Source organism: Hippocampus comes, unplaced genomic scaffold (genome assembly GCF_001891065.2).
Source record: "Hippocampus comes isolate QL1 unplaced genomic scaffold, H_comes_QL1_v1.1 scaffold57, whole genome shotgun sequence".
NCBI classification, from domain to species: domain Eukaryota; kingdom Metazoa; phylum Chordata; class Actinopteri; order Syngnathiformes; family Syngnathidae; genus Hippocampus; species Hippocampus comes.
Genome location: NW_017805039.1, coordinates 1,996,316 through 2,020,138, shown reverse-complemented (window position 1 = coordinate 2,020,138; position 23,823 = coordinate 1,996,316). Strand labels below are relative to the sequence as shown.

Below are 23,823 nucleotides of genomic sequence, written 5' to 3'. Positions count from 1 at the left end.
GACGCCCCATGCTGGATTTAGCAAAGCATCCCCAGAACAGCTGTCCACACGAGTCTTTTTTTGTTGTTGTTGTTGGGGGGAGGAGGGGTCAGTTCAAAATGTATCCAGAATATGAGAATTTGGGGGTTTAACTGGACAAAAAAATTGAGGCAATCAATTTTATGTCTGGATAGTGTAAAATTTCATGCCCTCCCGATTCAAAACATCCTGTGCCGGATGTAGCAAAGCATCCCCACAACATAAGCAGACTCCTCCCGGATTTTACAAATTTTTAATTCTTATTTTTAAATGTCGACTGTGATTCATCGGCGGTTGTTTATATTCTGGATCTACTTTGCTGCACCAACGTAAGCACATTTTTAATTTGAATTTTCAACATGCTAATTTGAAAGCAGATTCAAGACATCCTGTGCCAGATGTAGCAAAGTGGTCCCAGAACATAGGAAGCTACATCTCAAGAACTCTGTACTTACTGTGATACATGAATGAGGCTTTGTGAAGTTCAGGGGCTTGCTTTGCTACACTCAGCACAATTATTTTCATTTCCACCTTATTCAAATTTGGCTAGGATATGAGTACTTTGGGGATTAACTGCACAACCTTCTGAGCAAATTACTCATGCTATCATTGTTGATGGTCTTGAAATGTCATCATACTCTGCAGATTCAAGACACTTTTGGACCTGAATTAGCAAAGCAGCCGCAGAATCTAACCAAGCCTTTGTTTCACAGTGCACGAGTGGAATGAGTGTCATCAGTCGTTTCTGGACTACTAGTGCCACCTTTGGAGGATATGAAATAACTCCTGAAATGCATTCCATATGTAACACACCTTGTTTTGTCCAAAAAAAGTTGCGTTTAATTTTCATACAAAAACTGCCGCCATGTGTTCCTGGTGTCGTAGTGACAACTGCACTAAAAAGCAACTAACCTGATTTGTGTTTTTTTGTTTGAAAACAATGACCAAAGCCTTTTCGAGGTCCTGAGTTTATCAAAGCAAAACACGAGAAATCCAAAAGAAACTTGTGTCGTAAAGGAAAAGGCTGCGCAGTCCCACTCATTTTAAGTCCGACACTTAAAATCAGATGCTAATAAAACATCAGGAGGCGTCGCTGTGCTGTGTTTAAAAAAAATAAAAATTAAAATGAAAAATCACAAAAATTGGGTCGCTCCACCTGGTGAGCCAGCTCAAAGGCACCACGGCAGGGTGTTGCTACTAAGAAACGAGTCATTCTCCTTCAGCTTCGAAATGATGAAAAAAAACAGACCCGTGGAAGGTTAAAGGTCTTAAAAAAAAAAAGTGACAAGGTCCACATGGGGACGTTTGGCTCGGATTACCTGCAACAGGTAGAAGCACCATTCAACCTTGTTGGTTGGGTCCTTATACGGCTGGTGAGAGTTAAAACGGGAAATCGACCATTACAGGTTTGTAAACACAGGCGCCAGAGTGGCAGAAAAATGATTGACTACCGTGGACCTGAACTGAAACCATGGCCGAACCTTGACAGGCAATAGAGTAAACATTTCTAGCGGTGCCATCGGAGAATGCAAAAGTTTCTGCCACCCAGAAGTACGTGTTACGTCATAGTGAAATGTCTTTTGGTCGGCCCTGTTTTTTTTTTTTTACCGCCGTGGCTGGTGGCGGTTGGACGACAAAGATGAGGACGGCGCCACGGCCGCCAGCGACGAGCAGGCCGCGGCGTCCTCGGCTTCTTCCGGCTCGCTGCTGGCCTGGAGCTCTTGGGTGACGCTGGACTGCAGGGCGGCTGGCGTCAGCCACTCTTTGGGCAGGCAGCTCTGCAGGAAGGGCACGCACGAGCTGAAATAGGCCAGGCGGTTCACCCAGCGCGGGATCTCGCGGCCACACAGGATCTGGAAAAACAAGGAGGATGAAGAAGAAGAGCAACTGAGTACGGCGGATAAGACGGTGTTCCCCGTTAAAAAAAATGGACACGGAAATATTCTACAGTATTCGACTGAATAAAAAAGGGTCATGAAAATAGAATGTGAATAATTAAACATTCCACTTGTACAGGCATTAAGTTTCTGTTTCTGGTGTGTGCACCTTGGCCACCAGGGGGCTGAATAACACGAACAGACATACTAGGTGAAGTTTGAATGATAAAACAAAAGAAAATAACTAAGCTGCAATTCATATTTCTATGCAGAGGATAAAGAATACACACCTGTGGGTATTGTATGTTTTGTATGTATGTATTGTTAACTTTTCATCAAAAAAAAAAAAGTGACAAGGTCCACATGGGGACGTTTGGCTCGGATTACCTGCAACAGGTAGAAGCACCATTCAACCTTGTTGGTTGGGTCCTTATACGGCTGGTGAGAGTTAGAATTGAGGTTTACAATGACCACAAGATCGATGCTAGTTTTGTTAGCCCATCTATGCTCTTTTTTGCATTGTGTTTCAGTCAGTCGTTCGTGTCTATGTTTGTGAATTGATTGTTTTTATGTTAAGCCACTCACAGATAAGACAAGAGGACATTCACATCAAAAACGGGAAATCGACCATTACAGGTTTGTAAACACCGGCGCCAGGGTGGCAGAAAAATGATTGACGACCGTGGACCTGAACTGAAACCATGGCCGAACCTTCTGACAGGCAATAGAGTAAACATTACTAGCGGTGCCATCTGAGAATGCAAAAGTTTCTGCCACCCAGAAGTACGTGTTACGTCATAGTGAAATGTCTTTTGGTCGGCACTGTTTTTTTTTTTTTACCGCCGTGGCTGGTGGCGGTTGGACGACAAAGATGAGGACGGCGCCACGGCCGCCAGCGACGAGCAGGCCGCGGCGTCCTCGGCTTCTTCCGGCTCGCTGCTGGCCTGGAGCTCTTGGGTGACGCTGGACTGCAGGGCGGCTGGCGTCAGCCACTCTTTGGGCAGGCAGCTCTGCAGGAAGGGCACGCACGAGCTGAAATAGGCCAGGCGGTTCACCCAGCGCGGGATCTCGCGGCCACACAGGATCTGGAAAAACAAGGAGGATGAAGAAGAAGAGCAACTGAGTAGGGCGGAACAAGAATAAGACGGTGTTCCCTGTTAAAAAAATGGATATTCTACAGTATTAGACTGAATAAAAACGGTCATGAAAATAAAATGTGAATAATTAAACATTCCACTTGTACAGGCATTAAGTTTCTGTTTCTGGTGTGTGCACCTTGGCCACCAGGGGGCAGAATAACACGAACAGACAAACTAGGTGAAGTTTGAATGATAAAACTAACGAAAACATAACTAAGCTGCAATTGATATTTCTTTACAGAGGATAAAGAATACACCCCTGTGGGTATTGTTATATGTTTTGTATGCATGTATTGCTAACTTTTACATTGAAATATGAATTGAGGTTTACAATGACCACAAGATCGATGCTAATTTTGTTAGCCCATCTATGCTCTATTTTGCATTGTGTTTCAGTAAGTCGTTCGTGTGTATGTTTGTTAATTGATTGTTTTTATGTTAAGCCACTGACAGATAAGACAAGAGGACATTCACATCCACTTAGTGTACATCACAGCGCTTTCAAAGAATATTGGAGAAAAAAAAAAAGTACAACGCTTGCCTCACTTCTCCATTATGACAACGGAAGCGCCCAAGCGTGTACGGCCGTGTATGTGTGTGCCAGCTGGCTGTGCATGCCTGGACTTGTATCGTTACATTTTAATCCCCCTCTCAGCGTCGGGACTAACCATAAGACTCCCTGCTCATTAGTAAGAGCAGGATAAGCCGATTTAGACCTCACGTGCGCACACACACAGTGCGAGTGAGCGGACACTTCAGTTGCTGTATTGGAGAAGTGAGGCAATCATTTGCCTTTTTTTCCCCCAATATTCTTTAAAAGCACCACAATTTACAATTTGCATGCATTCAACAGCCGAAAATGGATGGATAATGCACTTTGGAGTTCAACCTCCATTGCGTCCCTGAAGGCATCTCGTGAGATTTCATCTCAGACATCAGTGCCGCTGCCCTCCCTCACTTAAATATGGTCGATTTAGCACAGGGGTAAACGAAGAACCACAGTCTAGCAGGGGGGCTCATATGTTCGACCATAATTTCATGATTTCCGACAGGAAAATTGGATTTAAATGAAATAGGGATTATGATCAATCTCACTGAATTACCCAAAACAAGTGGTGCTTTCAGTTTGTTTTCCCGTCGAGGATTAATTACATGGAATGCAAAGAAATCCACCTACCATAGTATTTGCATGCGCGTGTATGTGTTGTGTGTGTGTGAAGGTGTGTAGCTACCGTACCTCTGAAAACGCCGAGGAGAAGTGGTTGCAGTTCTTGTGCATGAGGTGGTAAGAGTTGCCTTTGTACTCCTTGCCCATTTCCTCCATGATGCGCTCCACGTCGTCCTCGGTGAAGTCGGTGCTGCCCAGGACGATGGCTTCTCTGCACACACACACACACACACACACACGTCATCATCAAAGAAGAAACAATATCATTTCTTCTATGTTTAATTCTAAATGAGGAAATAAGTATCTAAAATAAAATTGAATTCAATTGCCCCACAAACAGCTAAATTTCATCCGTGTTGGATAGAAATATTTTATGTCCGAATATGGTCAATTTCATATTGCTACACAAAGCAACACTACCTTGTAAAAATGATTATTATTAACCCATCGAGCAAGTCTATGAACTCACTTTGATACGTGAACTGGCTGGTAAATGTCATTGGCAATCAATGACAGCGTAACAAATGAGTTGTATTGAGTTCTTGAAAAGGAGGGATTTTTGGAGATGTCCGACAGTGACAAAAAGTATTGTTATTTATCCTCTGATGCGAGTTTTAACCAAAAGCTCATGAGGAATGCTGGGGTTAAAACTTCTACACAAAGCAACACTACCTTGTAAAAATGATTATTATTAACCCATCGAGCAAGTCTATTAACTCACTTTGATACGTGAACTGGCTGGTAAATGTCATTGCAATCAATGACAGCGTAACAAATGAGTTGTATTGAGTTCTTGAAAAGGAGGGATTTTTGGAGATGTCCAACAGTGACAAAAAGTATTGTTATTTATCCTCTGACGCGAGTTTTAACTAAAATGAGGAATGCTGGGGTTAAAACTCTGAAATTTGATGAGGGTTTTAGTGGCATATTTAACCCTGGAAGTGTCAGTCCCACTGTATTTATTTGATTACTGTGACTCGGTAGGCAGCAAAGATGCGTGCCTGTCCGTGAAACACCACAGGGCACATCAATTAGAGCAGAAGGAATGGGACACACACGCACGCACAATGTGGGCTGATCGGGAGAATGAGCAAAGATTTTTCAACAGACTTACTTGAATTTAAAGGTGTCGCCCAGCTCCGTGGCGTCACCTGGCGTGATCTCAAAGATCCCTGAGAAGGGGTATGGGTGACCCCCATAGGCAAATTCTATAAAGACACACGCACATACTCTATAAAGACACACACACACGGACAAAAACACACAGACAGACACACAGCACCATTTCGAAAGGCTTTCCGTGGCGAGACACGGCGCCATGAGATGAGCTTACCTCGGCCGTAGATCTCGATCCCTGAGTGGAAGACGCCGATGCCAAGCGTGCTGGTAAATTCGTTGATCCAATACTGAGGAAGCAAAAACAGCAATACTAAAAAACACAGTTCAGACCAAATCCTTGTCATGTTGTGGGTAATTGGGTCTGCTTATCTTTTCATTTTGATACTCGCCTTATTTTGGGGATTCCGTGGTGTATAACAATGAGAGGTTTCTAATATATTGACCCTCTTCTGAATCCAAATAACGTAACAAACATATTTCTTTAATTACTACAAAAAAAAACAAATTAAAAATCAAGTAATGAAGAGAAGATAGTTGAAATTGATTAATGATAAATGGCGATCATGCATTTTGCACCAATGACAATAAAGTTGTCAATGTTGGCCTAATAACACTAAAAAACACAGTTCAGACCAAATCCTTGTCATGTTGTGGGTAATTGGGTCTGCTTATCTTTTCATTTTGATACTCGCCTTATTTTGGGGATTCCGTGGTGTATAACAATGAGAGGTTTCTAATATATTGACCCTCTTCTGAATCCAAATAACGTAACCAACATATTTCTTTACTACAAAAAAAAACAAATTAAAAATCAAGTACGGTAATGAAGAGAAGATAGTTGAAATTGATTAATGATAAATGGCGATCATGCATTTTGAACCAATGTCAATAAAGTTGTCAAAGTTGGCCGAATAAAAGCGACTTGTATTTATTTTATTGAGGCACAAGCTAAAGGCAAAGCACTGAAAACTGTGAGGATCATCAAGTATCAACACCAAATATTTACACAATCATTAACTATTGTTACATTAATGACTGTATTCAGCAAATTATTCATGAGGCTCCTCAGAAGTATTCACCAGCATAGGAGCCAAAATAAGATGCTCGCACAAACTGGCGCAACATCACAAAAGCGCAAACGAATATGCCCGCGAGCTATCACGTTACACAAACGGTTTTAGAGTTAACTCGAACTCACATTCTGCCTTTTGCACAAAATAAGAAATGTTTAGGAAAAATACAGTCAATAAGTCAACCGAATAGCAAAATCCATATTCCACCATGTGGCATTAAAGTAGTACCTTTATTGCTTTGGCCTGAGCAGAAAAACTGACGAGACAAGATTGTCAACAAATAACAAGATCTGTGAACGCAAGTTAGCCAAATGCCAAATCACAAATTTGCATTGGTTTGCATTGTATCTTGTCAATCAGAAATGTTAATTGATCACCAAGGGACAATTATCAACAAAAGTGATTTTGTGAGTATCCAGATGCTCACCAAATTCGTTTTTTCATCCAACTTTTAAGTTTTTACAGTCTTGAGAATATTCACATGATTTCAGTCAGCTGTGGTCATGTGAAAATACTTTGAATGACAAATTTTAAAAACACAACGTGATGTCTTTTTCATAAGGGGAGCGGGGGAGACATAATGAGGAAATTATTTCCATGTCTAAATGCATGACAGCTGCTTATATGCTTATGCCACACTTTAATTGTCAAGAATTTTAAGACACAGCCATCTGTTGGACGCACATTTGTAGCCCAGGCGATGCACGGTGCCGACAAAAGAAATGCTGCTTGTATCCTCCTCGCACTTGTGGTGACATAAGACTCTTATCTCCGAGCTTGTTAAAACCTGCTGCCTGCATGGCACAATGTGTGTCTCTCAAGAGGTTTTTAACAACGTTTTTACAGGCATAAATCGCAAAGAGATTGCATTCAAACCTCTCAGAGGTTTTTAACAACCTTTTTACAGGCATAAATCGCAAAATAATTGCATTCAAACACTTAAAACTTGATATCAAAACCCAGTGACGCGGACGTTAGCTGAAGTTGACAGAAAACGTTTTTATGGGACTCATTTTACCTTCAAAAATAAATATTTGGAATGTGAGACTTAAATGGTGACGTTTAAAATGTGGACGCAAAACATTTGTGAATTTGAAGAGTGTGGAAAAATACTTCCAAAGATGGTGTAATTAAGTACTGTAAGATTTTTGTGCTGTGAGATTAGTGCAATATAAAATATGTCGCTTGGCTTGAAGACGCTGGCCCTAAAGCACTCAGACCCAAACAGGAAATGCGCTTAGCCCGGCTGGGGATGGATACGCTTTATGCTGGACTCGTCTCTTGGTGTGATGATCCTGTAAGTCATGTGACACTATTGATCCTCAAATGGAAAGATGAATGAGCCATTTTTAAGAGATGTGTTCTCTGGAAGCACCGCAGTGAGCTACAGGGTTCGCTGTCTCAGCTGAAGTGTCTTCCAGGGATAAAATAGTGATGATATCATCAAATATCATTCAATTGTAAACAGCGGCAAGTAAAATGGAAATAGTACAAGAAAGTCCACTCAAAATTCTCTTCTTTTCAAAGTTGTTTGAGCATTTATTTACAGTACACAGGTTTTGAAGATATTACAAGGAGATGGCATTAATGCTGAAAAGGCTTGCCATAATGAGGCCTCCCGACACAAAGAGCCCCGCTTTCTGTGGAAAAGTCCATCAGTGTGTCAATCAATGAGTCATCAATATTTGGGGGTGTGACTCACCACCCATCTCCTTTGAATGATGACAACTCTTCCACTAAAGATGCTTCTGCTATGAGGAAATGCACTCGTGGTCCCCTGTATATTGAAAGCCCGATTAATACATTTTCATGTTTTTAATCCTTCTTGATTCGGAATCCAGACTAACCGGTATAAAATACAGCATAGTAATTGTCATTATTCTCACATAGCAGAAAGAATATTATGCTTCTAAGTATGGTTGTATGCCATTTGTATGTGTTGTTGCTGCGTGCCTTAAATTAGTTGTTTATTGAAGGTTTATGATTAGCAAAACAGCTGTGCCGATTTCAGTTAAAACCTGTGTAGGGGGTTTTACGATATATGTTTTGACATGCGTTTTAATAAGTTTCAATGTTTTTAAACCATGTGGGATGGGTCAAACTTTGTATGGCTTCTCATGGGGATGTTCGATACCACTTTTTTTCAGACCGATACTCGTACGAGTTTTCACACTGATTACTCGTCAATACAGTCCTGAGTACCGATACCTAAAGGACTTTTGACATAACTTCTCATTTAACATAATGACAAAAGATTGTGAACAAAGACCTTTCTCTCTGACGCAGATGATTCACTCATGTGTCAATCAGCAGTACTATAGTGCCAAACACTGCCGAGGAGGACTGCCTCGATGTCAGATTTATTTTTTGTCTTAAGTATTAATGGTTGGTATCGGCAGTACTCGATACCCTAAAATAAGGCTGATATCAGTCCGATATGATACCTTGTATCAGGACTTGCCCAGCCGTTGTTTCTCAATATCGTATATTTTCACGCAAGTATAGTACATATCCCCCTGTGATAAAACTGTGAAATTGTACATCCCATAAGTGTCAATATTGCCTCAGGGACCATGTTCAGGAAGAAGCTTGAAACAGTACCAAGAACTATTCAGTGTTTCCACCACTTTGCACAGGTTCTGGCAGAAACAAGCAGGTAACGGTCTTTGAAGAGTCATGAGGGAATGTCAAAACAAAACAGGACGACTGCAAATCATTTATACGTGTTGTTTCACGTCCACTGGGTAGTTTGAAACAGTGCCGACATCGGCTTGCGTATCTCCCACGTTTGCACAGCTAGGTGTCTGCAGAACAATGTCCTTATTGGGCCTTGACTGGTGATGCGGGACTCTCGAACAAGTAAAACAACATAACAGTGGTACTTGGAAATTATGACTGATAGTAGTTTATTTTAACGCCAAAAGAAGTGGCGTAAAACATGAAAAATGCACTTACGATTTTGAAGGATTAAGGAACCCACATGAAAGTATTGTCAGACAGTGGATTAAGATATATACACACACACACACACACAGACACACGTACTTGATCATTTCAAGCGGACGAATAAGTTTCCTTACCATATCGTAGACATTAAGAATGATCGGCTCGTTTGCCATCACACAAAAATAGTGCTGTCCTCCAGGCAACCCGGTGTTGGTGTTTCTTCGGCGGGGTCCTCAACCTCCTCCTCCGCTCGCCCCCGGTTCCTTCCTACTTCCTCCCAGCGTGAGAGAATTCCAAAATAACCGTTAAACCTCCCCCGTCAAACTTGAACACTTTCACCAAAGACGGTCGGAAGGAGGAAAGGCTTCATCGGTTGCGTGGCGCCCTACATCTGACAGCCAGGCTTTTGTCAGCTCCGGAGCTCGTGAAATGAAAACCACAAGAAAGAAAACGGCCCTGATGACGTCAGGTCGGTGACAAAAAAGGTTGCCTTTAAACGTCCTTTGGCTCCGGAGAAAATGAGTTTTCGCAAGGCAAAAAACGACTTATAAAACGATTCGTAAAATGACGTAATGTCGCGCCGAAGCCAAAGATCATCCAGCTAGCACACCGGGAGGGGGGGCAGGGAACGAAACAGGAAGGAAGGAGTTATTGGGAAGGGAAAAAATTGGACTGTGAGTCAGAGTGGGCGAGAAGGCAAGCGCACAATCGATCGACAAACCCTGCACTCGATTAGTCGCCCTTGCGAGTTTGCGGAGATTTCTGGGCAATGTAGTTGATAAGCTAAAGCAGCTGTATGCTACATGGCAGCTATTCCACGAGCAAAACCATCGGCAGACGCTGTTTTACTTATCGCTGACGGTTTTTTTTTTTTGCGTTTATGTTTATGTCCTTACTTGGTTTAGCAGCTGCCAAATGTGGACGACATAAAATAAAAACAAAAAACTTTTGCACAAAGTAGACATCTCCAATATTTTTACATCCGAAACCATTTTTTTTGTTTTCAATTCAGTCCTTTTTTTCAGCAATTTCCATAACGAAATGGTGTTGCAAATGATCAATATGCTGACATATCATCTTAGCACTGTGGCTGACTTTCGTGTCCTGATCACAGTAGCTGAATGCAATCCAACACCAAAATCCCATGAAAAATGTTCACAGATGAGTGGAGGAGCACACTATTAACACCCACAGCCTTAAAAGTGAATTTCAGGCACTGATTTGATATATAGACACTTGGTCCAAATTTATGATCATCCTTCCTTGTAGCCATTTTGTTCCAGGAGTTCGATGAGCTCCTCTTGGTTGGAGAATTCTTGCAAGGAAGAGTTCATCTTATCCAGCAGATCCTCGCCCAGCAGGAACGCCTTGACGTCGTGCAGCGTCATAGCGATCCGGTGATCAGTGATGCGATCCTGGGCGTAGTTGTACGTGCGGATTTTCTCGGACCTGCCTTTGGTGCCGATCTGTGGCAAAAACATGGAGAATATGAGAGAATAAATAAGAATATGGTATAAAAGTTCATTTGCTTCAGTAAAAAAAAAGTCTGGTTAATTTAATGCAGGAAAAAGTGTTTCAGAAAGTAAATTATAAATGTATTTATACTGTACACTAAAAGTCATTTTGATTGGTTCTCATGTAACGTATATTTCTCACGATAGGGAATTTGGAATTTTCCTTTGCTGCAAACTAGAATCATCAAAATTATACAAATATGTCATGAAATATTTCACTTCATGTATTTTGAATCGATAGAGTATATTAGTTTCATTGTATAGTATGAGTATATGTGTTGCATTGTGTTTGTGATTGTTAGTCCTGTTCAATAAATATCTGAAATTAAATCTGTGACTGTGCCTCTCCATGCCACTTTTAAGTCCTGTGAGGGAAATTACATTGCCACAGCAGCGATATTGACCAATACATGGCTGAAGTTTGCAGTGGAAATCCGAAAGAATCCAGCTTTAGTTTGTTTTACAGCCCAAAGACAAGCATACTTCAGACAGTATGTACCTGCACTTTGCGCTGATTGTAGCGCTTGCTGGTCTCCTCCTCCACCTTCATGCTGTAAAGTTTTGCCCGCAGAACTTTCATGGCCTTCTCCTTGTTCTTTATCTGAGACCGCTCCTGCTGGCACTCCGCTACAACACCTTGGACACACAAAGAAGCACGACAGTTGGGATAGGATCATCCAAATCTTGTCAAGGGACAAAGCGACAGGGTGCGTTTGTACCAGTGGGCAGGTGCACTATTCTGACAGCGCTATCTGTGGTGTTGACGTGTTGACCGCCCGCGCCACTTGCCCGCTTCGTTTCGATCTTGAGGTCCTTCGGGTTGATTGTGAACGTGATCTAAAGAGGACCACAACAAAAGGGTCAGTTTTCATGAAAGGATGTAATGCGTCTGATATTTTTGTTTTTCACCTAAAATATGTGTATTCTGACACAAAAATAAAGACCATAAACCTTCTGTTTTACAGCTGACACATAACAGGCTTCTACCTCAGTGGGTTGGGGCAGCACGGCCACAGTCATGGTGCTGGTGTGCATGCGGCCCTGCTTTTCAGTCTTGGGAACCCGTTGGACACGGTGAACGCCGCCTTCAAACTTCATCCTCTTGTAGCTCTGATAGCCGCTGATGCTCGCCGAGGCATGACGCAGTCCACCTGGGTACAGGAAAAGAATACAACGAGCAAGTATTTTGTGAACTTTCTTTCATTTATGTGTCCACTGACTGACCTATGTCACTGTTCATGTGTTCCAGAACGTCAAAGGACCAGCCGTTGTGCAGAGCGAAGCCCTCATACATGTCAAACAGCTTCAAAAGGGGAAAAAACAGAACCTAGTTAACTACTGTGAAAGTTGATATCCATAACTCATCATACTTAGCCAGTGGTGGGTGTCTGTAATCTTTTCATTCCATAAAACGGTATATTTTTTGTTTGTCCAATCAGATGACAGTCAGTGTTGCCATGTCAATCTAATCTCTCCAGGGCATTCAGAATCGGTCATGCTGGGTTATATAACTTCCAATATATTCGGAAAGGCACATTTTTTTTTTTCAACAAATCAGATTTCAAGAAAACTGGCTCTCGACGACATCAGCATTTTTCCACCAGTTAAGTCCCTACCGAAGGCCCAGGTACCAAATGCGCAGCTTGCCACACTGTACTTAGCACAGGTATTTTATCCACTATAAATGTTTAAAATGAAGGCCAACCTCAGCAGTGAACAGCATGGCTTCCTGTCCGCCAACTCCTGCTGTCACTTCCAGCACAAGTTCACTCAGATCATCCTCCTCCTCTGTGATCAAAAGATCTAATATCTGACATGGTGGGGGAAAATTGGATTAAAATACAATCAAACTGCACTCAGAATAAACAGTAGTCCCCCACTTAGCACAGGGGATCCGTTCCAGAACACTCGGTGACACAGAAAATGAAAATTTGCAAAGTACCAAGCATCATATATCACAGGTGTCAAACTCAAGTCCCCGGGGTCAGATCTGGTCCTCCAAATAATTTAGTGTGGGACATGGAAGCAAATCATGTCCATCAACCTCCATGATTCTTCCATAATTGTTCAACAATAGTTGAAGAATATGTTAGGATGCTAAAATATTCTCATGCTTTCACAATCGTATCGGCCTTCTGAGAAAAAAAACTACAATGTGGCCTGTGAAGTTACAAATTAACAACAAAAAAAGCTAAATTATCAGGAAAAAAATATATGATAAAAAAAAACAAAAAAAACAAAAACACAGAACTACCTTCTGCCTCAGATCATGGATGTTTTGCAAATAGCCTTCCTTCTCCTGCTCAGCAATTTCTCGTAGATCTTCCTCTGTTGGAACACCCATAATTATACAATGGCTTCATTACGTCCTCAGGAGTCGATTTTACCCTTGAGAAGTGCCTCCATCTCGATCATCTCCTTCTGCTTGGCGTCCAACTCCCTGATGGTTTGAATAAGGGGAGCCAGGAGGGACACTTTGGTCCTCTTGCCCCTCAACTCCTCAGCGCTGCTCTGCTCCTGATCATCGCAGTTGACCGCGCTCAACAAATCTCTATAGTCTGAGTCAATCTTTTTCAGGTAGTCCAGCAGGGACCTCCTGGAGAATAATTCATCCACGGATAATAACTTGGCCAAGTTCAGCCTGCTGGCAGTGTGAAAAATCCTTGTGGTTCTGACGCAGTGATTATGAAACCTACTATATTTAATTAAACTTGAATAATTTGTAAAACCACTCGTGAGCAAGTTTAAGGCAGACTCCTTTTCTATACATAGGAGGTGAATAGCTCTTCTGAAAAACATGATTGAATGAATAATGTCTCTATTTCACATCAGAAACAGTCACTACCATCATCATTCTGCGCATTCTTTGCAGTTGGTGGAATTACGCCAGGTAACAATTTGCAAATTAAGATGAGACCGAAATAGAGAATGGCGTGGGGCTGTGTAAGTGAACAGAGTACAAACTACAGATAAACAAGCAATCTGGCGATAAAAACGAACGTTCAAATCGCCGAAATAGATTACCGGAGATGATGATAATTTATGGCGATAATGCAAATTTCCGTCATCTAGAACCGAGACAGACGAATTCCATTCGTAAATTCAAAACACCACCTTGCAGTAGGGCGCAGCCATATTGGATACTGAACGCATGCGCAGTAGTAAACTTCTCTGGTTCAAAAATCCACCAGTGACTCGAAAGAGAATCGGTAAAGTTTATGTATCGCTGACAACGAATACCTTGTAAAGTATATTTGTTCTGGGTTTTTTATTTCCAGAAAAATTATCCCGAAAAAATACACAAAAAGTTTTTCTGATACTTCCGTATAGAGGGCTCCGTCCTTTTAGCAATTACCCACAATGCACTACCGGCGGCCATATTGGAGGGCTGTTATAAACAAGCCATACACGAAGTCGACCGTCGGCATAAATAGGCGTGGTTTCCTGCCGTCGGCAGGAATAGGCGTGGTTTATTCAGTTCCGCGGGAAAGTTGTTTTTCCCGTGACTACAAACGGAGCGAGGCATTTTTTCAGTCAGCGATAGAAGATCGACGTTTTCACAGTGTTTTTGAATCATGTCTCAGGCTCTGGTAACAGATTTCTTTTCTCAGCGGAGGAAGAAAACGACTGACGTGGTAAAACCCACAGACGCTGCTTCTCGTGGATCGTCAAAAAGCAGCGCGGCCAAATCAAGAACAGTCTCCGCTTCTTCTTCAAACAAAGACATTTTCTCGAAATCGTCCTCCAACCAAATTCGCGATGAGATTATGCGAATTATCGACGATGATGCAAAGTTACCGAAAGGAGAATCTGAGACTTGCAAGAATCCCAAAGATAATTCTCCCACTCCCCGAATACCAAAGCGGACCTCTCCAAACGCAGAACTTGGGACGGACACGGTTTTGGCTTCCACGGAGCACAACACAGCAAAAAAGCGGCGTAAAGTGAAAGTATGCTCTGTCGACCGAATAAACGCGCAAGTAAAAACAAGAGTGACCAGAAAGAAATGTGTCCTCTCTAATCCAAAACAAGAGGTAAGGTTTTGGTTCCCAGTCAATGTATGATGATACAATAGTGAAAACATTTGTAGCAAAATGTACAGTATTATCCATCCGCTAATCTTTTGCAGTAACACATGAACTCTCACGTGAACAGTGTTGGGCAAATCACAATTTGCAGCAAGAGAGGATATAAAGATCTACGCGATGATTTATACTATTCCCAGTGATAGAGGAAAAAACGGATAAAGAAATTAATATTTTGTGACAGAAATTGAGATGGGGATTTGAGAATAGATATTGTGTGCAAAACAGTGATGGATAAATGTAATCTTTCACTGCTTAAAAGGGCTATGCTCTGGCTTGAAAACAAAACTTTTTTTTTTCTGAGTCATTCCTATTGACAACTCTTGCCACAAATTTAAGAAGCACTCCATCTTTCAGGCTCCTTGCAAAGAAACGATTTCAGCCCACAAGTCTCTGCTTCAGAGGATCAAGAAACAGGCCGATGACTTGGGCACTGCTACATCGTTCACTTCAGCTGCAGCATCATCGGTGCAATCCTCCATTGCTTTGTCCAAATCCGCTCTGACACGAGCAAAAGAGCTTGCAGCTAAAGCTAAAAAGGCAAAGGAGAGCGACTTAGAGGACGAAAAGTCACAGAACAAGACGCAAGCTCAGGAGAAGTGAGTTTATAATTTTTCTGTGAATATCTTACATTGTGTTTTGTGAGAAGTATGTACCGGTAATCCTACAATATATTGTGCAGCAGTAATGGTTTCCAGCCCAAGATAGGAAACAAAACTTTTTTTTCCCCTTTGTCTCTCAGTATTCAACAACCAGCATACCAGAAGTATCACAATCTAGCCCAGGACACTCCCCCAGGCCTCTCCCTGCCTTACCATTTCAAGGTACTGGCTGAGATGTTTAGGAGCATGGACACGTTGGTCGCCATGCTTTTCAACCGTTTGGAAACTGCTACTTTCTCCAAGATTCAAAAGGGAGTGCAGGATATGATACACAGGTAGGTGTGACTGTTGGATGTTTCCCCCTATTTATTCATCATTTGCTTACTCGCAGTACTTGTGAATTGCGAACCACCGATTTAAAAAAAAAAAAAAAAAAAAATTGACGAGGTATGGACATCTATTCTATGATTTGAATAGAAACAGCAGAAACTGCATTTTAAATTGCATTATTTTTGTTACTTTTTTGCTTGTACCGTATCAAAAGGCAATGAATCACACTGGAGAGAAAAAAAGTACTCTTGCTCTCAATAGTTTAAGGCAGGTAAAGTTCTCTGCCACATTTGAGTGCAATAATCCAATTTCTCTCAATGTCATGGGATTTATTTATTTATTTTTTTAATCTTCACAGTCCCCTTTAAATGGCACCATAGATCACTAGGGGTTCACGGACCCTCATTTGGTAAACTGGCCTACAGGAATGAGGTAGCTCAAATGGGTACCATAAATTGTATAGCCTTGGGTGGGGGGGGGTCAATTATTTTCAGAAATTACAGCTTGATTCCTTAATTTCCGACCTGGTTCTGTCCATATCGCTGAAATTTACTGGAATTTTTCTGTCCCTTTGTAATCCGACTTCAGAGTTTGTGTTGTGCGCAAGTACGGGACTGAAAAATGCATTAGTTGTCTTTAGAATTGAACATTGTACGTGTGCCTATTTGTGGTCCGTATCTGCAGACGGTTTGAAGAAACCCACGTCGGTCAAATGAAGACAGTTTTTCCGGAGGCCTACACCTTCAGACAGGAAAAGAACATCCCGACATACAACAACTGTATTAAGAAGGGCAGCTACCAGCTCACTGTGGAACCTGCGCTTTTCTGTGGTTCGTAAACTTTTTCTTTTTTTTTTCTCTTTTTCTCATTGACAGAATAGGAAACTTTAATATGTAAAACCTTTCTCATACTAATTTTGGTGGGGAAAGTTTATTTTATCCATTAGCCAAAAGTTTTCTCTAAATATGATTTGTGATTTCAATGTTGGTTTTTGGTTTTGCCGCTCATGTGCCGGGATTTCGCCAGATTCTGTGACTCTTCAAATTGTTTACTTGTTTGTTTTTTTTTCACGTTTTACACATCATCCCGACTTAATTGGAATTGCCGCTGGTTTAAGATAAATTGTGATTAATAGCCTAACCTAGAGTGACACACTGCTGCATGATACAATGTGGTTGAAAATGTTTACCAACTGTGTATTGATCATTTACAGGCCAAAAGGAAGGTCAACCCATCTTGACGGCCTCGGATCTTTTAGAGAGACGACACACCTTCCATCGCAACCTCGTTTCCATTGTTAAACACCACCACAAGGTGAGTTTTATTCGTCTGGATTTGGCAGCAAATGTGCAGCTTTGATAGACACAATGAGGATGCCCTATTATTTCCTGATCAAGTCTTTTAACACCGTCCTTCCATTTTCAGATGTTCCTCTCCTCGTTAACACCTCAAATGAGTGTGCCGGAAGACAAATTGACCCGCTGGCACCCTAACTTTAATGTGGACAGTGTACCAGCTGTGCAAGCAAGCTTACTGCCACAACCTCCTCGCGTTGACAAGCTGGCAACTGCCCAGGAGGTGTTGGACAAGGCCCACTCTCTCATCACACCCAAGGTCCGGGAATATGGATTTTGTATATTCTGCATAATGTCCACCATGACAAATTTCTGAATGAATTGAATGTGATTTGTTTCTTTCATCCAGATGGAGAAAGCACTGCTCTCTCTTGTTCAGAAGGCAGAAGATAAAAGTGCACCAAGTAAAGAGACGTCACTACCAAATGTGAACTGCACGCAGACATCAGCTCCACTTCGTATTCCAAACGCCCTGAATGGAGTGTCGCAGTCCTTGTTAGACAGAGTATGTATTTCACCTGTTTTTTGTTGTTGTTGCAACTTTGGGCGAATTTTCCAGAATTGGTCTTTCCATAACTTTTAGATGCTCCAAGACTTCTCAGCTTCTCAACTTTCCAATCAGGCATTGGGGGGTGATGAATGCCAAAGTTGGCTTGGCCTACAAAAAGAAATGAGAAATATAAAAAAAAAACTTTGTGCCATAAGCATTTTAATAGCTTTCTGGGAGTCTCTTTTCCACTGATATAAATGGTCGCTTTTCCACTTGTTAAGTGCTCCACGCTAACTTCGCGCTTCCCTACTCATGGCGCAGTATAAGGAGCACCTTGTGGTTCAGGATCTTGCTCATGGAAACTTCAACATGGTCACAAGGGGCTGGGAATGGAACCCACAACCTCTGGGTTAGGAGGCGACCACTCAACCACTGAGCCACGCCGTCCCCAAATACAATCCAACACTACAGTAGTACAGTGCGTGGTGTATATTGTTAACCTCCAGACTTAGAGTGCAATATGATGTTGCCACTTAGCACAGCCCTTTGCAAGCGAGCAAGACGATGAGTACAGTATGTGCAAGGTCAGATTTGACAGGGCATGCCCATATTTAGTTTTGCCTCACCCGAAATGCCTATCTGGCATGAAGTTGAGTAAATGACACACCGGTACTTCAGTCGATGAGAGAATCTGTGTAGCCAGAAAAGTGCAACTGTGCGCCTCTCATAGCAGAATATGTCCCTAATTGTCTTTGATTCTTTTTGTTGATCTAGATCAGGGCAAAGGAAGCCCAGAAGCTCCAGGCGGCTATGACGCGAAGCCCCTCCCAAGAAGAGCGTCTCTTGATGATGTCCCGGCTGGGGGAGCTAGCGAGGATTCTTCGCAATGTTTTTGTCTCGGAAAAAAAACAAGCTTTAAATATGGAAGTTATTTGTCACCGGATGGTCACCAGTTACAGATCTGCTCTCACTTCAGGTTAGTCAACATCCGAAAGACATGGGCTGAATGGTAATTTAGTTCATGTGTCATCTAGATATCGAGTCAAAGAAGTAGAGCACCAGATTCGGAAAGGATTTTCTGGTTCAACAATTAGCTGAAGTGTCTATTTTCTCTCTCTTTGTATTTAGGTGAAATGGAGAAACACATCAGATTGTTGGCGGAGCTCAACCCCAACTGGCTTTCCTTACATCCCGTCAGAAAGGACTTGTACCTTAAATTGAACAAGCACATGGACATCAGTGTAATTTTGGACAAGTTGAGCTGCAACCTAAGAGAAGAGGAGAAACGCTAAGTCTAATTGGGTGACTGAAATCAGGGCCTGTCACAGTTAACTTGTTCACCTTTGTTTGAAAACAGTTTAAATGAGTCTTGGTCGACAACACTTCTGAGATGTTAAATAAGTGTTGTTAGGCTTGTGTAAGAGGAAATGTGTTTGGTTCCCCTGAATTTGTAGCATTGCTTTCAAACTTTTTTTTTGGGGGGGGGGGTGCTTGGTATGGATGTTGATTGATTCATTTATAGTTTCATGGGGTCATGTGCAAGAATTAATGAGCAAAATTAAAGAAACAAAAAATAAGTTGTCTCTATTTGCAGCTGTAACATCGTCTGGAAAAATATATTGGTCAGAAAGTTGAATGTTAGCCTCTTTTTAGCTCTGAGCGCATTACATCATCATACAAATTAACCAAGCTTGTGAAGGTGGAGCCTGACTAACACCACTGAATTTCTGCTAATTGATCCTCTCCTAAAAGTGAATAAAAATCTCCTGGATTAATAGTTTGAGCGGTGTATAAAATAAACCATAAACCAGTGGTTGTCAACTGTTGTCACTGTTGTCAATAAAATGATGAAAGTAGGCACAAAAATCGGGTTGTCACACTAGGTGGTATTTCTGTAATCACAAAGAAAGCATAAATAATTTAAATGTAAATATGTTGGGGGTGTTTTCAGAAACTACACACAAATAATTCTTATCTGCTTATCCTCACAAGGGTAGCCTATCCCAGCTGTCTTCGGGCAGTAGGCGGGATACAACATGAGCTGGTTGCCAGCCAATCGCAGCACACGAATTATGTGAAAGTTCAGTCATGTTGAAACAGTAGTTCTTCTCCCGCCAGTGTAAAATTGCTCAGTCAACTTTTTTCAGCAATCTAAATTCTGAAAGCTGCTAAACAAGTAAATAACCACAACCACGCACAAAAAATGTCACTCAGACAAAAAAAAAGTTATTGGTTTCATTGAGTAGCCAAGCAGAAATGACCTCTTTCCTCTCGTATGACACAGCGCAACGATTTCTATTTCTATTTTCGTGTTTTTCTTTGTCTTGTTCCACCCCATTTGATCTTCATTTCCGCTCTCTATTTTTTGTTACGAATTAGTGATCTTTATCATTTTTAAATGATAAATATGCACTTGTAATATTTTTAACAGAAAATGTCAATTGCAGTTGCAAAAGGGCAACGGCAGGCTACTCTGTTCACTACGCATGCGCCATGAATTTCCGCCCGCTTCCGCAAGGTAGCTCTCGATTGGTTGCTGCTTTCCATAGAGAATCGCCCGCGCTGTACTGGGCATGCGTAGGTTTTTTTCTCTGTGCCGTTTTCTCCGCTGCACGCCTCCGCTGCCGCTGATTGGTCGGAGGTTTAAATGGTGAACCGCCCGCCTCTCTTTGAACGCTTTTGCGCCTTCTCGCCGCGGAATTTAAAACGGAAAGCGATGTGAGGACGACTTTTATGAGAGCTGAACGACTTTGTTTTAATCACCCTGAAAATCACAGCCGGTCACTTAGCTGAGCAATAAAGAAGAGGGAAGCTGCTCAAAAACGGAAAGAAACATTCAGGTACGTCACTTTCGTTCTTATGTGCTGCCACAGGGGTGTCAAGTTAATGCAACGAAAATGTAAACCATCAATATGAGTATTTTCCGCTTTGTATGTAACCCCCAATGCGAGGTTGTGGTGATTTTCTTTTCTAATCTAGAATGTAATAAGACGTTAGGGTATTCTTAATCACTTATGTGTGCGGAAAGAATGAGTCAGTTAGTTTGGCGTCGAAATGGCTGGCCCCCGCCAAATCTAGACCGCGTCAAAATGATCTCAATTCGGTCATAACTGGAACGAAACAACGTCTGACCACTTTCAAGGCCGGTTGTGACAATAAAATACTCTCGATGTTCCGTTATTTACCAATAAATTCACGTTTGGGGTAGCTACGTTAGCTTGCATGCAAACTACGCTAGGGGTGAACTTTTGCCTCGGAGGCCTGAATACTGGACAGAAAAATGTGAAGGATTCCTCAACTTTAATTTGCACGCTTAAAAAAGGCACTAGATCAAGCAATGGGATGTTGTTTTCATGAATTGCAGTTGTTGGGACAGTTAACCCTGGCAAATAGTTTAAGATTTTGGGGTGGACTTGGATTCCACATGTCGTCGTCTCCTGCACTGAGCTGCGGGACATTCAGAACCAGAACAAAAAGCAAGCTGTAATAACATGACACGTTTACTTAACTTCTTTCATTAATGTGATACGTTCTCAAAGTGGTTATTGAGCAAAAAGTGCAGCAAACCTTTTTTTGCCTCCCATCTACAGTCAACAGGGAATTATGAAGTGATACTTAGTTCAATGCAAAATCATGAAGTTAAACCCTCTTTCTTGTGTCTGCAGTGTATATGTGTTGGACTGTGAAGAAGCTAAAATGAAGTGCCCACGATACGACATGTTCAAGGCCAAGATGAACGTGGAAAAGGGCTCCCCAGAGAAGCCCTCAGGCCCCCATGGAAAAGATTCACCCATTAAGAACCCCCTCCCCCTCAATCCCATTGCCGAGAAGGTGTCCAAAGTGTTGTTGCCCCATGACGCCTCCCTCGGAGCAGCCCAAGACAAAGAAAACCAGACCGTCAAGATGCACGAAAGTACTTTCGACGAGGGGCTAGAGGACAGCGGTTACTTGTCCTTGTACAGCAGTCATATTGACGAAGGTGAAATCCACATTCAGGGAAAAAACCCAAGAATTCTACCGCCCTTGCCACCTCCCACTGTGACACCAAAACGGTCCCCTCAATGTGAAGATGGCATGGTTTCTGGTTGCCCTATGAGCCTGGGAGCTGCTTCCACACCCATGGACCACTGCAGGCGGCAACCACTCACGTATTCCTTGTCGTCCACCCCCTCTGATGAACACAATGACAACCCCAACCTGCCCATTGTCAAGTTCCAGTTGGCAGTGTGTCAAGAGCTCGCCAAGAGTTACAGCAAGAATAATCGGTAGGGACTGAATTGTTAACAAATGTATTTATGTGACAGGAAAAAAATAGAAAATTTCATACCTCTGTCAAACCACTCAAAGGCTACACATCCAGTACATTGAACCCCTGTTTAACATGGGGGACACACATTCCATGCAAAAAAAGATGTCCATGTTTGCACAGTCTCTTGTCTTGCTCCCTCCTCCGTTCATAACTGCTCACCCCTACCCTTTGCTTGCCCAAGAAGAAGGGGAAGAAAGTTAATTGGAGTCAGTTAACTTAAAAGAGCAGCCAGTCGTATTCTTCTTTGAAGTCCCCTCACTGACAACCAGCATTAGCGGTGATTGAAGCATTTTTTTTTTTTTTTTTAACAACATTAAACCTCTACATTAGCAATCGACCCATGTCAACACAGGAATTTATTTGCCGGGTGATGCTGTGACACATGGCTTTTTATAGGTATTGATGGATTGCATGTGATGAAGCTGATGTTTCTATTATCATCATAACTCGGATTTCCGGGCTTTTTCAGCTTGCCCCGAAACGACCCTTACAGATAAAACTGCCCAGTTTCTTTGAACATTGCTGAAGTTTGCTTCACGGGTTAAAAAAAAAAGTGGTGTGAACTCTGAAATTCCATGTTTGTTTGTTGTTTGTCATCTCAGGTATGACTGGAGCATCATCTCCAAGGTGGCCGAGGATCATCTACTGCACCAGGTGATCGGCGGCAACATGGGCCTCGAGTTTGTGGATGTGTTCTCGTCTCTCCTTTCCAAGAATATGAAAAGCGTTCTCGCCAACATCTTGGCCCTGCTGGGAGACATGGACCTCATCAGGTAGACGCACAAAGTGCATGTTTTTGGGTGGGCGCTAGGTAGCGCATGGTTGTGGCTGTGAGATATCAGCAGTGTGTTTGGCTACCCACAGCTGCAAGAAGGTGAGCAGAACCTGGAGGAAGATCATACGTGAAGATGGCGCTGCTCTGAAAAGGTGCCAGAAAGCTGAGAAGATGCTTCAGGTGAACACACACGCACACACTCATTTCTGGGCAAGTACTGTTAAAAAAAAAAAGACAGGAATTTTTGCTGCTAAAAAACTTCCCTCGTTGGTAATTAAATACACTAAATTCTGTAATTTAAAAAATCTATATGATCAATTTACTAAATTAATTTTCATTTTAGTTGATTCTTTGGTTTTTCGATACATTTCATTTTAGCACAAATGTCCACCAAATATAAATGTTCTGGACAATTTAGTGAAATGATTGGGCCGAAACATTCATAAGTAAAATTTTAAGACTTTCACATTTATTTATATTTTTAGGAATGTTTTTAAAAAGGGGCTAAGCATGTTAGAATTGTTTTATTATTATTAAATGTAATTAATATTTTTATGTATTGTTCCAATTTAAGTTAACAATATAATCATGTTAATTCATTTAATTATAGATTTTTTTCAGACATGCAAAACATAAACACGATAACTTCTGACTTAAAAAATATATATTTACAATAAAATGTATTTTTCATATTTGAATTAATGGACAACGTAATCGATTATTTCCATTTTACCGTTATTGAATTCCACAAAATAGTGATTGTCAACTGTAATGCATGCAAATTAATGGGGGGAAAGTTGCTCTAAAACACATACCTTTTCGTGTGCCAACTTTTTTTTTTTTTTTTTTTAAATGCCCGTTTCCCTCCCTTTTTCCGTTTCAGGAGTCATTAAGCTCTGTGAAGCAAAAGAGTTCCGGTTTTACAAGGGATGGTATCGTGTCCCGGGTGGTTCTGTCCTGCATGCAGAAAGTGGCCTCTCCACATGCTCCATCAGCGGCATCATCGTCATCGTCATCATCCGT

At 41.8% G+C, this 23,823-nt stretch overlaps 4 protein-coding genes across 4 annotated transcripts in view; 2 read left to right on the top strand and 2 right to left on the bottom strand.

Moving 5' to 3' along the window:
• Positions 1-2,720: 2,720 nt before the first annotated feature.
• Positions 2,721-9,954, bottom strand: desi2 (desumoylating isopeptidase 2). Its single transcript, XM_019864328.1, has 5 exons — positions 9,475-9,954; positions 5,536-5,608; positions 5,317-5,410; positions 4,272-4,413; positions 2,721-2,980 (listed from the first exon to the last, which is right to left on the bottom strand). The coding sequence occupies exons 1-5, from the start codon at positions 9,511-9,513 to the stop codon at positions 2,732-2,734; spliced, it is 597 nt and encodes a 198-aa protein (XP_019719887.1). The 5' UTR covers positions 9,514-9,954; the 3' UTR covers positions 2,721-2,731.
• A 235-nt stretch (positions 9,955-10,189) lies between these two features.
• mtrf1l (mitochondrial translational release factor 1-like) lies at positions 10,190-14,124 on the bottom strand. Its single transcript, XM_019864327.1, has 8 exons — positions 13,242-14,124; positions 13,109-13,182; positions 12,560-12,664; positions 12,079-12,157; positions 11,842-12,005; positions 11,574-11,691; positions 11,354-11,490; positions 10,190-10,806 (listed from the first exon to the last, which is right to left on the bottom strand). The coding sequence occupies exons 1-8, from the start codon at positions 13,651-13,653 to the stop codon at positions 10,594-10,596; spliced, it is 1,302 nt and encodes a 433-aa protein (XP_019719886.1). The 5' UTR covers positions 13,654-14,124; the 3' UTR covers positions 10,190-10,593.
• Positions 14,125-14,303: 179 nt separating this feature from the next.
• cdt1 (chromatin licensing and DNA replication factor 1) lies at positions 14,304-19,294 on the top strand. Its single transcript, XM_019864407.1, has 9 exons — positions 14,304-14,888; positions 15,297-15,538; positions 15,682-15,876; positions 16,556-16,701; positions 17,085-17,185; positions 17,297-17,485; positions 17,576-17,731; positions 18,491-18,692; positions 18,845-19,294. Exons 1-9 carry the CDS (start codon positions 14,430-14,432, stop codon positions 19,006-19,008), a joined length of 1,854 nt encoding a protein of 617 aa, XP_019719966.1. The 5' UTR covers positions 14,304-14,429; the 3' UTR covers positions 19,009-19,294.
• Positions 19,295-20,351: 1,057 nt separating this feature from the next.
• fbxo5 (F-box protein 5) overlaps positions 20,352-23,823 on the top strand; it is a 4,937-nt gene continuing 1,465 nt past the window's right edge. The window contains exons 1-5 of the mRNA XM_019864397.1: positions 20,352-20,556; positions 21,382-21,981; positions 22,628-22,798; positions 22,890-22,980; positions 23,684-23,823. The exon at positions 23,684-23,823 is cut by the window's right edge and continues 76 nt beyond it. Of these exons, the coding sequence (XP_019719956.1) occupies positions 21,413-21,981; positions 22,628-22,798; positions 22,890-22,980; positions 23,684-23,823 (971 nt within the window). The 5' untranslated portion in view covers positions 20,352-20,556; positions 21,382-21,412. The remainder of the gene's footprint in view (positions 20,557-21,381; positions 21,982-22,627; positions 22,799-22,889; positions 22,981-23,683) is intronic.

What these genes read in the sequence shown, in the direction of transcription:
- desi2 (XM_019864328.1), bottom strand. Translation starts at nt 9,513, where the DNA reads ATGGCAAACGAGCCGATCATTCTTAATGTCTACGATATG. An exon ending in GATCGAGATCTACGGCCGAG is followed by an intron (nt 5,411 to 5,535) that starts GTAAGCTCATCT and finishes GTGTCTTTATAG; the next exon opens with AATTTGCCTATGGGGGTCAC. An exon ending in TCTCCTCGGCGTTTTCAGAG is followed by an intron (nt 2,981 to 4,271) that starts GTACGGTAGCTA and finishes TTGTTTTTCCAG; the next exon opens with ATCCTGTGTGGCCGCGAGAT.
- mtrf1l (XM_019864327.1), bottom strand. Translation starts at nt 13,653, where the DNA reads ATGTTTTTCAGAAGAGCTATTCACCTCCTATGTATAGAAAAGGAGTCT. An exon ending in GATGGAGGCACTTCTCAAGG is followed by an intron (nt 13,183 to 13,241) that starts GTAAAATCGACT and finishes GTGTTCCAACAG; the next exon opens with AGGAAGATCTACGAGAAATT. An exon ending in AATAGTGCACCTGCCCACTG is followed by an intron (nt 11,491 to 11,573) that starts GTACAAACGCAC and finishes TGTGTGTCCAAG; the next exon opens with GTGTTGTAGCGGAGTGCCAG.
- cdt1 (XM_019864407.1), top strand. Translation starts at nt 14,430, where the DNA reads ATGTCTCAGGCTCTGGTAACAGATTTCTTTTCTCAGCGGAGGAAGAAA. An exon ending in TTGTTAAACACCACCACAAG is followed by an intron (nt 17,186 to 17,296) that starts GTGAGTTTTATT and finishes TTCCATTTTCAG; the next exon opens with ATGTTCCTCTCCTCGTTAAC. An exon ending in CAGATCTGCTCTCACTTCAG is followed by an intron (nt 18,693 to 18,844) that starts GTTAGTCAACAT and finishes CTTTGTATTTAG; the next exon opens with GTGAAATGGAGAAACACATC.